At 36.9% G+C, this 13,786-nt stretch overlaps 2 protein-coding genes across 4 annotated transcripts; both read right to left on the reverse strand.

Annotated features, from left to right (window-relative positions):
* Positions 1–1,280: 1,280 nt before the first annotated feature.
* Positions 1,281–6,654, reverse strand: odam (odontogenic, ameloblast associated). 3 transcript variants are annotated; one of them, XM_010864109.5, is made up of 11 exons: positions 6,542–6,654; positions 6,224–6,289; positions 6,082–6,126; positions 5,865–5,924; positions 5,349–5,570; positions 2,739–2,801; positions 2,249–2,392; positions 2,100–2,129; positions 1,927–2,010; positions 1,737–1,801; positions 1,281–1,352 (listed from the first exon to the last, which is right to left on the reverse strand). In XM_010864109.5, the coding sequence occupies exons 2-10, from the start codon at positions 6,281–6,283 to the stop codon at positions 1,766–1,768; spliced, it is 744 nt and encodes a 247-aa protein (XP_010862411.2). In that variant the 5' UTR covers positions 6,284–6,289; positions 6,542–6,654; the 3' UTR covers positions 1,281–1,352; positions 1,737–1,765. The 3 variants fall into 3 exon arrangements, with proteins under 3 accessions (XP_010862411.2, XP_010862409.2, XP_010862410.2); XM_010864107.4 differs by having other exon boundaries at positions 5,349–5,591; positions 6,542–6,652; XM_010864108.4 differs by lacking the exon at positions 6,542–6,654 and adding an exon at positions 6,399–6,494 and having other exon boundaries at positions 5,349–5,591.
* Positions 6,655–9,841: 3,187 nt separating this feature from the next.
* scpp9 (secretory calcium-binding phosphoprotein 9) lies at positions 9,842–12,284 on the reverse strand. Its single transcript, XM_010864110.5, has 10 exons — positions 12,231–12,284; positions 12,045–12,097; positions 11,936–11,950; positions 11,337–11,651; positions 11,069–11,215; positions 10,706–10,771; positions 10,459–10,545; positions 10,302–10,349; positions 10,085–10,166; positions 9,842–9,970 (listed from the first exon to the last, which is right to left on the reverse strand). Exons 2-9 carry the CDS (start codon positions 12,087–12,089, stop codon positions 10,107–10,109), a joined length of 783 nt encoding a protein of 260 aa, XP_010862412.2. The 5' UTR covers positions 12,090–12,097; positions 12,231–12,284; the 3' UTR covers positions 9,842–9,970; positions 10,085–10,106.
* Positions 12,285–13,786: the final 1,502 nt, after the last annotated feature.

Genomic DNA, 13,786 nt, shown 5'->3' on the forward strand with positions numbered 1-13,786 from the left:
GGGAATCCTATGAGCAAAATGATGAGTGGTACCTTGTTTTTGACATATTTAGTGCTTTGCATTCAGGCCTAATAATTAAATTTTTGTCTCATCCAACCAGACAATGTTTTTCCTCGTGCTTTCAGATTCCATCAGATTTACTCAGCACTGGCTTCTGTCTAGTCATTGTGCCATAAAGGGCTGAAGGTGGAGTGCTGAAGGGATCGTTATCTTTCTGGCAGATTCCTCTGAAGCTCTGTTAACATTGACCTGTCTTGCCTTCCAGCTGTAGAAAGTCTTGGTGGTTGCAAACTTCTTAAAAAATTTCACAAGGATGGAGCCCACTGTGGCCCTGTAAACGTTCAATGACTTAGTATTGGTCTGTGAAGACTTCCTTTGACTTTGTGGCTTGGATTATGTCTGACATACACAGTGATTTAGGAGAACTAATATAGACATGGGTGTGCTTTACTAAATCTGTCTTTCCACAACTTTGTCTTTGTGAATCACTACAATTTAAGAAAAGCTGGAACCCATTTAACTAGGTTTGTGATTTGAAGTTGATTAGATAATATAGCTATTTCAAGGGGATCCAATCATGATCTTTTGTATATTTAATATAATAAGTTAATTTCTTAGAAAAATCATTAAAAAAATCCCAGTAAAAGTCTGGCAGTGGTTACATAGCTAATAGCAAAATCCTAATTTAAATACATTAACTCTGAGTAACTAACATGAAAAAATATGTGAGGGTGTAGACCTTTTTATGGACACTAAAACCTTCTCCGTTTTCTGGCTATTTATATCAGTCTTTAATCAGCAGTGAGGGATACAATATGGATTGGAATCTTCAACTGTGTTGAGATTGAAATACAATAATAACATATTACAGCTTATTTACATATATTTTGGAGGGATAATTAAACATTTATGCATTGTATTTTATATAGTTACACAGTACATAACAGATGTTGGAGGAGGTACTTCAGGTTTTATTTGAAACATTCAAACAATGGTTATGCAACATTTTCAAACTGTGCAGTTTGTGTTCATACATATGAAAACAACATGTATTTTTACTTTTCTAATTATCTTTGTAACCATTTTATAATACCAGTTTGATGGGCTATTTGGTTTCTGGCCAATATACCACTGCAAATATATCCAGTCAGTCCACATTGCATTGTTTCTTAGGAAATCCTACTGGCATTAATGAATAAATATATATAATTCCTTAAAATTCCCTGAATGCTAAGAACTTTTGCTTGTGTTTGCATAACAAGTAAAATAGACAACTGTGATTTTTATAAACAATATATTTATTTGACAGAAAATGTATTGTATAATAGTTTCATCAAGAAGGTTGCAGTTCCCTGGAAATAAAAGAAAACAAAAAAGCTAAACATGTTAAATGGAAAGATATTCACTTCATATGAACACATGTTTTAATCTTCAGTGAAAATATATATCCTTTTTATATACTGGAACTACTGATTTGGACAACCTACCAAATGCAAACTAACCTTAACTTTCCATAAAACAAATTTGTTGAAAAAAAGCTAGCGATAGAAGAAAATATTTGTATGTACGTAATGTGTTGATATCTGTGTACGATGTGTACTATAGAATTTAAGTACCACAATGAAAATGAGTCTGATACCTATTTGCTTAAACCCTGTCAGATTTGTATAATCCTTGTACTGAGCTAAACAGGCAAATACTATGAATACATAACATTTGCTCTAATGACATCATACCTTGTTTTTCTTCATCCCCTATTATAATCCTATGGCTCAAATAGGAAAGAGAAGTTTGGACGACCCTGTAATTTTGACATAGTGGCAAAATAAGGAATAAAAAACTATCAATATTACACAATGTTAATACACTTACAAAATGTAAACAACGTTACAATATCAACAAGCTAGTGTATGTGCCATGTCATACCTCATCAATGCCAGTGTCAGCTGTGTCACCACGGTGATCTGGTGGTGGGTTGACAGCCTCTGTCTGTACTACATTAGGCCATTTCTATGAAACAAATAGTATGTCAATTACCTTGACATAGCCAAAGACATTCAACATTTCTATACAAGGTACCTTTGTAAAAGTCTACTTACATTTCCTGGTGCCTCAGGATCTACTGCATTCTGCCATTTTGATAGGAAACAATATATATTAATGGAATATTATAATGATAAGCATGATTTAACATGAAACTGATATAATGACATTGCCAGAGAAATGCAATGTAATGACCACTATTCACCTGTTTTGGGAGCTGTGGTTTCTGAGTTGGCTTTACCAAGTTCTGCTGGCCTGGGCCATTATTCATCTGGTTGTTTGGGTTGGGCTGCACAACCACTTGTGGGTTTCTCTGAGGATAACCATAAGCCAGGTAGTAAGGGTAGCCCTATGGAAGAAAGTTAAGCATCTAAAAAGTGTAATGCAAAAAGCATCATCATCACAAATCCTGCTTGTTACTGAAAGTGCTCGTTGCAGTCTCTGTATGGCATAACACATTACTATGCATTTAGATTTTCCGTGAAAGTTCTGTATCATTAAATCTTGATTAGTAACATGCAACAGTCTTTAAGATTAACATTTACATTTTACATGGATTAACTATGAACTAATGAACAAAATGCAAATATATGTTCTATGATCCGTTTATCTGATATAAGAGTGAAGATAATATAAGATAATACGTAGGATGCATCATTATATCACAATAAAAGAGTGAGACCTTTGCACTGTACCTGCATTCTTGGTTGCTGGGGAAATGAAAAGGACGGGTAATACTGGGGAAACTGAGGAACCCCCTTCAAGACAATATAAAATAAATACAACTTTAATATATATTGGAAATATTTTACTAGTTGAATTATGTAAATGATGATATGATATTATTCAAAGGTGCCATTTGTAAGATTTCCACCATACAAAGTGATTAAATGGGGTAATGGGGAAAGTTGTTATTTGAAATGAAGCACTTCGCAATTACTTATTTATTACCAGCACAACATGTGTTTTGGAAATGAGAACTCTGAACCACGTTTTATAACTTAAGCTATAATCTAATATTATAGGAGAAGATACTATTATTTAGTTAGCTCCAATTTCAAACCAAAGGAAGCTCTGTTAGTCCTTTGCCACTAGCCTAGCCCATGTTTGTTAGAAAACAGGTTGGATATTTCAAATCAAACATTGTAGCTAACAGTTCTCATGTAGTTACCGGTTAAGGCTTTCTAGAGTTTAATTGCATTGTTTCTGCTATTACCCTTGTAGATACTAGAGGGCAGAACTTTCCAATGTATGCATTAATAGAAGTTTCATAAAATAAAATCACAAATTAACTCACTGTAGGATAATACATTCCACTTTTGGTTATGGTGTAGCCTTATTCTGAAATTGATTAAATCATATTTTTCCTTATCAATCTACACACAGTACTTCATAATGACCAACAAAAACCAGGTATCTTGACATTTTTGCAAATGTACACTGCCGTTCAAGGGTATGGGTTCACTTAAAAATGTCCTTGTTTTTGAAAGAAAAGCAAATTCTTTGGCCGTTCAAATAATATAGAATTGATCAGAAATAGAGTGTATAGACAGTGCTAAAGTTGTGAAGGACTATTACAGCTGGAAACAGCAGATTTTTTTACGGAATATCTGCGTAGGCATACAGAGGCCCATTATCAGCAACCATCAGGCACATTGTGTTGCTTATCCAAGTACATCATTTAAAAAAAGGCTAATTGATCATTAGAAAACCCTTGAGCAATTGTGTTAGCACAGCTGAAAACTGTTGTGCTGATTAAGGAAGCAATAAAACTGGCCTTCTTTAGATTGGTTAAATATCTGGAGCATCAGCAATAGTGGGTTCGATTACAGGCTCAAAATGGCCAGAAACAAAGAACTTTCTTCTGAAACTCAGCAGTCTATTCTTGTTCTGAGAAATGAAGACTATTCCATGCAGGAAATTGCCAAGAAACTGAAGATCTTGTACAACGCTGTGTACTACTTCTTTCACAGAATAGCACAAACTGACTCTAACCAGAACAGAAAAAGGAGTGGAAGGCCCCCGTGCACAACTGAGCAAGACGACAAATACATTAGAGTGTCTAGTTTGATAAACAGATGCATCACTTTGGTTGTGATGAAGAGAGATTTGTACAGGTTAAAAGGGATCTTGAAAAATGAAGACTATCACTCCATTTTGCAATGCCATGCCATTCCCTGTGGACGGAACTTTATTGGAGCCAATCTCCTTCTACAACCGGACAATGACCAAAAGGACAGCTCCAAGCTATGGAAGAACTATTTAGGGAAGAAGCAGTCAGCTGGTATTCTGTCTAGTTTCAAGTGGCCAGCACAGTCATCGGATCTCAAGTCTAATGAGCTGTTGTGGGAGCAGCTTGACTGGATGGTATATAAGAAGTGCCCATCAAGCCAATCCAACTTGGGGGAGGTGCTTCAGGAAGCATGGGATGAAACCTCTTCAGATTACCTCAGCAAATTGACAACTAGAATGCCAAAGGTCTAAAAGGCTGTATTTGCTGCAAATGGAAGATTGACAAAAGTAAAGTTTGACAGACACAATTATTTCAATTAAAAATCATTATTTCTAACCATGTCAATGACTATATTTCCTATTCAAACCTATTTCATGTATATTTTCATGGAAAACAAGGACAGGTCTAAGTGACCTCAAAATTTTGAATGGTAGTATATATTAAAAAAGACCCCATTTTCTGATGTCAAGAGCACTAAGCAGGTTTTCATCAAGGATTTCTGTACTTTCTTTCCCTCAATTAGAATAATGGGACCTTCAAAGCTGCAGATATTTTTTGGTATTTTCCCAGATCTATGCCATGAAACAATCCTGTCGTGGAGCTCTAAAGATAATTCCTTTTGACCCTATTACTTTTTTGCTCTGACAGACTGGAGTGTGCCTTTCCAAAATATGTCCAATACATTTTTTTTTTTTTACCAAAGGTGGACTCTTAAGGATGATCAGTGGAAACAGGATTCATGTGAGGTTAGTTCGGAATGTCATGGCAAAGGGTGTGCATACTTATGTAAATGTGATGTTTCAGATTTTTTGTATGAATGCACAAACATTTCTAAAAACTTTTGTTGTGTCATTTTGGGGTACTGTGTACAGATTGAGGAGGAACACATTTATGAATGTTTTTTTTTTATTAAGGCTGTAATGTAACAAAATGTGAAAAAAGGGGTCTTGAAATGGTAACTCCCACATGTTTAGATTAAGCAATTCAATAGCCAAAGGAGGTTCAGGGAAAATATTAAAATTTTCTAAATGTGACCAAAAATAATAACTGCACTTCAATAATGAAAGCCTACCTGCGCAGGGTTTTGTGGTTGGTTAGGGTTGTTGGGGTTGTTTGGGTTGTTGGTGTCCTGGGGCTGTTCCTGTTGGGCATTGGCGTACAACAGAGGGGGCAGCTGATTACCCTGGGTGGGGATCATCATCTGGGGGCCTTGTGGGCCAAAAGGGACCCCTATCTGGGGGTTGAAGTTTACCAATTGGGGGAGACCCAATTCTGGCTGCTGTCGGAGTATATACTGGGGAATAAATGGAGATGCCTGAAGAAAAGAGGGTTTAACAGTTGGCAATGTATTATAGGTTTGCTTTATCAAATTCTATGGATATGCAACCGTAAGCAATGCTGGCATTTTCCTGTTCGATTTCAAGGGATTTAAATATGAAAATTAGATTAGAGCAAGCCAGGTTTAATAGCAATGACATTCTACAGAAATGCTTATGAAGATATTGAAAAATTGATATCTTTTGGCCAATAGATTATATTAAGGTGGAGAAGAAAATCTTCTATTACACTTTAAAATACCTGCATTTACCTGCATTTGGGTTTGTCCAAAGCCTACACCAGTCAAGGTCATCCCATTTAATCTCAGTATCTGTAAATGGTGGTTGAGCAATCAAAAATAGTTGTAATGTAATAATGTTTAACAGTGCATTGTACTGCTATAGTACAAAAATGCAAACATAAAAAATAATGCACAAACCAAAATGTTAACAGTTGCTAAGAAAAGCACACAAGGCAATCCAATTTACCTCATTGCTGTTACTTGCGAGGATTCCAATTTGCGGTTGGTAAATCTAAAAGAAAGCATAAAAAAGCTGTTTGTTATGAATCATTTTTAGGCATAGTGTTGTAAATTAAGGCATTATAAAATAATGTAGAAGAGAGACTTACAGGAAGTGAAAGGCTAGCAACAAAGAAGCAGACCAAAACAGTAACGGATGGCAGCTTCATGATATCCTACAAGAAATACAAGAAAATGTTTTAGTATTTTTTTAAAGAAACTAGCAAGAAATAGCCATATATAATAGCCATTCATAGAAAGTCAGTTTCAGTCTGTCTTCCTTACAGTTTACTGTTTCTTATTCTGTCCGCTCTACAAAAATATATAATTTGTAAGCTTGCTCATGTCTGAGATGTTAAATGTTACCCTTCTGAGCATGTTCTAAGCAATGCATACTTTTAACTGAAGAAACGAATAGCCCATATTACCTTTTAAAAGAAAATCAGTCTGTCTTTCTTTCTGATTTTGCTGTGGGTTCTTTAAATCTCTGTCCGGCGTACTATGCACATCTTACTTTTACACTGTCTTTATCCTCCTATTTGTGCTTCATGTCCCAGCCACACAGACTATGGTCAATATGACGCACAGGCGCTTTGACATGACATCATCACACTGGTCTCAGACTCAGACAGTTACAGCGCAGGTGTGTGTAGCTCTGTTATTATGGACAAACCATAAGTCAAAATTAATCTCATGGCGGGAGATACAGTATGTCTATACTCCATTGTTAATGTTGTGGTGTTGACTTTGCACAATACAAACTACATTGATTAAAGGGTTGTCACTCTCAACCCCTCTCCCATACATTCAATGGATATTCTGCCCTTTATTTTCACAATATATAGATCTTCCTGTCTTTTTTGCCAAAAGACCCATGAACGCAGTGCCAATGATGACCATGAGTCTGCATTATTTTATACTTTTACAGAAACCTGTTATTATGTCATTGCAACAGTGTTGATGGTGGTTGAAGGCCCTGTGGATTCCACATTTCGCAATAACGAGTACCTTACAGTAATAGTTATCCAATAAAACTGTATAAAAGAAACAATAATAGCTTTTTAAGCAATAATTTTGCTAGGAATGTCTGGGTATGGTCTGGATGATGAGCTATGGATATTTAAATTAAAAATAAATGTGCTGTTGGTAAAGACCATTAGAACTACAGCATGTTACTAGTCTATAAATAATAGCTTATAGCACCTGGTGACATCACCAGATATGTCAGGTTATATGTATATATTATTTGACGTAGACTGGTGACAGACTAGGTTTTTACAAATAACCATTAAAATACATAATATTCTAAACAAAGGTACATGTTCTATTGTGTTGGGAAATTCTCAAATAGTAAGAAAATGTATTTTAAATACCAGATTATTAATTACAAAATCATTTTGAATCAAGGTGTGCAGTAAATAAAACATTCTATTTTTTTTTTACCACTTTAAAATGATAATCTGTTGTACAACATAAAACAAATCAGGAAAAACATAGTTCTGACTGGACAGGGCCCATGAAATGTTTTCGGAAATAATTTGAATCCTGTGCTGGATTTTGGACAGGTTTAACCTCATTTCTGCAACTCCTTGTTCGTGATAGTTTAATAATCGTGTTTGTTAGTGTAACGGTCCCTGCCTGAGAGGACTGTTCCACTTCGTGTTTTCAGTTTGTCCCTGTCTTTTCCTTGTTTGGTCTTTCCTGTTCTTGTTTCAGTTAATCGGTATATTCATTTCACCTGTGTTTAGCCCCCACCTGTTTCTGTTCTCCTCGTTTGTCTGTGTATTTAGTTCGGCCATATTCTTCCTGTCACTGTTGGTCATTGTGCTTGTCTGCCTGTCATATTTTGTGTATTCCTGAACGCCTGAGTATGTTGTAGTGCCCGGCACTCCGTTTTGATTTCTTTGTTTTTGTTTATTAAAGAGAAACGCTTCGACATTCTGCGCCTGCCTCCGTCTCCCTTTCTAAAACGTGACAGTTAGCCAGTGAAAGCTCCAAGCATCTAAGCATCTAAGTGCTGGAATGTACTTCCTTATTTAGCGAGCAGTGTGATAAGAAACAGAATGTCTTGGTGAAATTTGCTTTGAAGGATTTTCATACTGATCAAGTGCACGCTTCTTGGGCTTTGAATGGCCGTGTAAAGGTTGCACAAAGCACCAGTGTGAATGGTCATTCTGTTCCCATGTAAAAGCACCTTAAGTTAAGATGTTTAATAAAACAAGTTCGTATCAATATAATGTGAGCCGAATTGTTTGATGAGTGTGATTATTATTTTACTTAATAAGAACATTGTCGGTAAAACCTGTTAAAGGGAATACACTTTTCCTGGCTGGTCATTACCCAAACATTACATCAAGCTTTAACTTTAAGATAATAAAGTAGCATGACAATAATTAGAAATGACATTATATTAAATGTGAAATACATTAAAATTAAGGAAAACTTCGTCATTTAAGTAGCATTTTATTAGATAGGAATATTACTCTTCCCACTACAAATTGAAAATACATGTAGTGTCATATTCACAAACACTGTTCTTCGGAAAAAAATCTAACTCAATTAAGACTGTTCATTGAGCAGTATTTTTTTAGTGTTGTCCTTGACACTTTCAAAAGGCATTTTTTATTGACAGAGAAACTGGTCAAAACAAATATATAGGGTTAGGGTTAGAAACATTATATATATATGAAATGTTTAAAAGCTCTTGCCATTACCTAATGAGTCAATCTCCTTTCACACCATCCTCTAAGATCGGTCATTCAAAATCAGAGGAGTAACATTGTTTTGCTTTTACAAAACCTAAATGGAACAATTCATCATGACAGACTTCATGGGTTCAGGAACCTCCCAGATATCATTGTATGGGGACATGTAAGTGAATGTAAAGGTTTCCATCTTATGACAAGCATTTTACAATACCTGTAAATGTTAGTCTTTTGATTGACAATGTCTGTGTTGAGTACAGTATGCTTTGTATAGTGCAGTAGCTGTAAGACTGATCATTGACATCCTAGTGCTTGAATCAAATGGCAACAGGAGGGCTGTTCATTTCCATGTGCTCACAAAGGTTGTTGTATAATGTTGTATGTAGTTTTACTGTTGTGCTTCCAAACATTTGAAAGCTATTATAATATTACATAACATCTTTATTTTATATAAGATATGAAATGTGAGAACAAGATGTGCCACAATAATGTTGGTTTACTATAAACTGAAGTGTAGCATAGATAGTCAGATCTATCATTATTTTGCAGAGTTTATCCACAAGAGGTTTCATCTACAGCAGTGGCTCCCAACCTTTTTCAGTTACTGTACCCCCAAAACGATTTTGCTCTGCACTGAGAACCCCAGAAGTACCCTCTCAGGTTAATTTCACTAGTAAGTCTATGGTGACATGAGTGTTTTCAAGTACCCCCTGTGGACTGGCCAAGTACCCCCAGGGGTCCTACTACCCCTGGTTGGGAACCACTGATCTACAGTATAATTGTTGCCTCTGTTTAACTGAGTCCTGCACTTTTTATAACACTGTATTTTTGTTAAACATGATCACTAAATTATGCCACTAGATGTAAATGCAAGCTTAAGTTAGATTATATTTTTAAGGGAAATATTCTATAAATTTTTGCATGAAAAGCATTTAGTTGGGGTCAATTTAATTTCACTACCAGTCTTTCATGGAGAATGGAACCATTTTAAATCAACCGAGCATAACACAACATTTATGACAATAAAAGTCCTGTTTATTGAAATATCAAGACAAAATATGTAAGCAATATCTGCATGTACACCATGATAGAAGATAATGTTTAAAGTGCTGTAAACATTGCAGTGGTGTTCTCATGTCTTACAGTAGACACCTGTGAAGAAATTTTATATTTATATATAATTTGCCTATCCTTCATCTTTTTATAATAATAGGATCTTGTACAATACTACATAAATAGGCAGACAGTGTATTTTTAAAGATGTACCTTGTTCTCTTTTTTATCCACTCTAAACATGAATCATGTTTTTACAAGTAATGGGGGATGAAGTTGTTGTCTCAGTTGGAGTCTGGATGAGAAAGAATTGCCATCAAAAATGCAAATCAGTAAAACATTTTGGATAACACTGAAAATACAGTCATAACTTATACATAATACTTTTATAAGAAGTACATTGAAACATATGTATCAGATAATTCTGTACCTGAATTTCAGAATGAGGTGTCAGGGCTTGAGCTCTCACCAGAAAGCGCTGAAAGTTGAAAATTGGGTTAATGTTATTGAAATTCCTTTCACAGAGTTCATAAGGAAATGTTGATATTCAAAAGTGTGTAGTATGCAGCCAGTGACCATTGTTGTACCTTGTATCTTCTTACAGCATCTGCTTGTTGAGGATCTTGTGGCTGCTGTGGTTGACCTATGGGATTTCCAGCTGCACCTTGACCTCCCTACCCAGAAGAAATTATACATATATAATGAATTGTACCTTATGACATGTACAAGATGTTTAGGACATTTTGTTACTTATAATTTGCAAGCGTCTACATTTTTCCTGTATACAGTAATGTCCTCTCTCCCATGAAAAGTATGAAATAGTGTTGACTATACCATGACTTGCTGTTGTTGTGGTGGATTCATTCCTGCCATTTGAGGGGCAGCCATGTAGTAAGGCAGCTGTTAATGAAATAATTATCATTTTAATTATTTCAGTATCTTAGTTAGTAATCAGAAGTCACATTCACAAATCTTTTTATCAATTGTTTCTTCGCAGTTAACCTTATAGTAACAAAAGACAAGCAGCGAATGTGCATTGTACAGTAACCCATATAAATACAATTTGTAACCCAGAACATAAACACTTCTTCCTCTAGGCCACATATTTAACAATGTAGTTTGTGGATTTAGAAATCATGAAATTCAATAAGGACATAAAGGACGATGATTTTTGAATTATATTTGTTTTTGTCATACCAAATTAGTTTGGGAGCCAGGATACTGGTACTGTCCTGGCAACATAGGCAGCAGTTGTGGCTGCCCCACCCCACCATTGGGGACACTGATGGAACTGGCAGGGACAGCTTGGGACTGCATGACATATGTGGGGACACCTGAAATCATCTATAAAAGTAAAGAGAGAAGGTTGTGCCAAATTATTTATGTTCATGGTCAGTTCATATAGTGAAGAGTTACAGCATGATACATTGAAATTAAATGATAAAGTCGGACATCAAGGACTGACCTGGCCCAACTGAGGCTGTCCAATGAAACCTGCGCCACCAGGGTTCAGGCCAGCCACCATCAGTCCTGGGTTAAGGCCAGCCACCATCCGTCCCGGTGTTAGGCCACCCACCATCAGTCCAGGGTTCATGCCACCCCCCATCATCAATCCAGGGTTCACACCCCCCCCCATCATCAATCCAGGGTTCACGCCACCCCCCATCATCAATCCAGGGTTCACGCCACCCCCCATCATCAATCCAGGGTTCATGCCACCCCCCATCATCATTCCAGGGTTCATCAACCCTCCATTCATGCCTTGCATTAGTCTCAGCTTCTGGAAAATCACAACGACAGATATGATTTATTATTTGTCATTGGATTCTATCAACAGTAATTAAACCTACAAGGAATATGTTGTTGAAGGCATTTCTGCCATGTTTCCTAGACCTGTTTATTACTGTAAATATATCTAATTTAATTTAAATCAGGAATAGGAAGTAAGTGCTCTCTTTGAAAGAATTTAAAATTGATTATTGCAATTTTTGTTATCTAGACAATTAGATAATGCTTTTTGAAAAAGAAAAGAAAGAAATACAATTTTAATGGCCTGTGTCTTACCTTGCCTGCATTGATCTTAAAGAAAAAAAAAGAAACGTTAGTTATTATCTGAAATTTTAAACTCAAACATTGGTAGTGTAATTTTTTTTTGATGCTCAGATATACTCACCTTTAAGATGGTTGCCATGAAGGCTACAAAAATAAGAAGCTTCATTTTGCTATCTGCAATATTAACAGACAGACCACAAACATAATTAGTATTGCTCAGTATTGGCTTGTAAAGTTATCTAGATTTCTTACTTTCAAGAGTATATAATCATCTACATTTTTTGAATATAAGGGCAAAAATACAGACCTTAACGTGGTGATAATAGTTTTTGCTTTAGATGGTGTTCTCCTAGCAAAATTCTTAGTTGCACTATGAGTTTTGAACATAGCCTTTTATGGATGTTAGAGCATCTAACTGAACCAATTAGAAAAGAGCCCTGAAATAACACATATTCAGGTTACTTGCCTGCCATAATTACAGCATTGACCAAATTCAAACAAAGCGAAAAGCATTTTGGTTTTGATATTTAATGCATGGTCCACAAAATAAGACCATTTGCCATTGTTCAAAATTTTACCTAGAGACCGCAGTTGAACCATGCTGGTCACAAACAGATTGAGCAACCAGGTTGTAACCACAGAGGGCAGTGACCTCAGCAGGTTTTGAAATCCATATTGGTAAATGATTAATAACATGTTATGCTGCTACTGCTTACAGTATCTCACAAAAGTGAATACACCCCTCACACTCCCTCATACTGGTCACTGGAAGTTCAATATGGCACCTCATGGCCAAGAACTATGTGAGGATCTGAAAAAAAGAATTGTTGTTCTACATAAAGATGGCCTAGGCTATAAGAAGATTGCCAAGACCCTGAAACTGAGCTGCAGCATGGTGGGCAAGACCATACAGCAGTTTAACAGGACAGGTTCCACTCAGAACAGGCCTTGCCATGGTCCACCAAAGAAGTTGAGTGCACATGCTCAGCGTCATATCCAGAGGTTGTCTTTGGGAAATAGACATAAGAGTGCTGCCAGCATTGCTGCAGAGGTTGAAGGGGTGGGGGTCAGCCTGTCAGTGCTCAGACCATACATCGCACACTGCATCAAATTGGTCTGCATGTTTGTTGCCCAGAAGGAACCCTCTTCTAAAGATGATGCACAAGAAAGCACGCAAACAGTTAGCTGAAGACAAGCAGACTCAGGACATGGATTACTGGAACCATATCCTGTGGTCTGATGAGACCAAGATAAACGTATTTGGTTCAGATGGTGTCAAGCGTGTGTGGCGGCAACCAGGTGAGGAGTACAAAGACAAATGTGTGTTGCCTATGGTCAAGCATGGTGGTGGGAGTGTATTGGTCTGGGGCTGCATGAGTGCTGCTGGCATTGGCGAGCTACAGTTCATTGAGGGAACCATGAATGCCAACATGTACTGTGACATACTGAAGCAGAGCATGATCCCCTCCCTTCGAAGACTGGGCCGCAGGGCAGTATTCCAACATGATAACAACCCCAAACACACCTCCAAGACGACCACTGCCTTGCTAAAGAATCTGAGGGTAAAGGTGATGGACTGGCCAAGCATGTCTCCAGACCTAAACCCTATTGAGCATCTGTGGGGCATCCTCAAACGGAAGGTGGAGGAGCGCAAGGTCTATAACATCCACCAGTGGAAGAGGACTCCAGTGGCAACCTGTGAAGCTCTGGTGAATTCCATGCCCAAGAGGGTTAAGGCAGTGCTGGAAAAGAATGGTGGCCAAACAAAATATTGACACTTTGGGCCCAATTTGGACATTTTCACTTTTGTTGCCAGCGGTTTAGACATTAATGGTTGCGTGTAGCGTTATTTTGAGGGGACAG

This window comes from Esox lucius, chromosome 25 (assembly GCF_011004845.1).
Source record: "Esox lucius isolate fEsoLuc1 chromosome 25, fEsoLuc1.pri, whole genome shotgun sequence".
NCBI lineage: Eukaryota > Metazoa > Chordata > Actinopteri > Esociformes > Esocidae > Esox > Esox lucius.

Bases quoted from the DNA above. Each gene is read 5' to 3' on its own strand.
- scpp9 (XM_010864110.5), bottom strand. From the start codon at position 12,089: ATGAAGCTTCTTATTTTTGTAGCCTTCATGGCAACCATCTTAAAG. The intron at 10,772-11,068 runs GTATGACAAAAA...TTTCATTAACAG, and splicing joins CTGGCTCCCAAACTAATTTG to CTGCCTTACTACATGGCTGC. The intron at 10,546-10,705 runs GTATAGTCAACA...TCTTCTGGGTAG, and splicing joins CACAACAACAGCAAGTCATG to GGAGGTCAAGGTGCAGCTGG.
- odam (XM_010864107.4), bottom strand. From the start codon at position 6,283: ATGAAGCTGCCATCCGTTACTGTTTTGGTCTGCTTCTTTGTTGCTAGC. The intron at 6,127-6,223 runs GTAAGTCTCTCT...GCTTTCTTTTAG, and splicing joins TTGCTAGCCTTTCACTTCCT to ATTTACCAACCGCAAATTGG. The intron at 2,130-2,248 runs GTGAATAGTGGT...TCAAAATGGCAG, and splicing joins AACCACAGCTCCCAAAACAG to AATGCAGTAGATCCTGAGGC.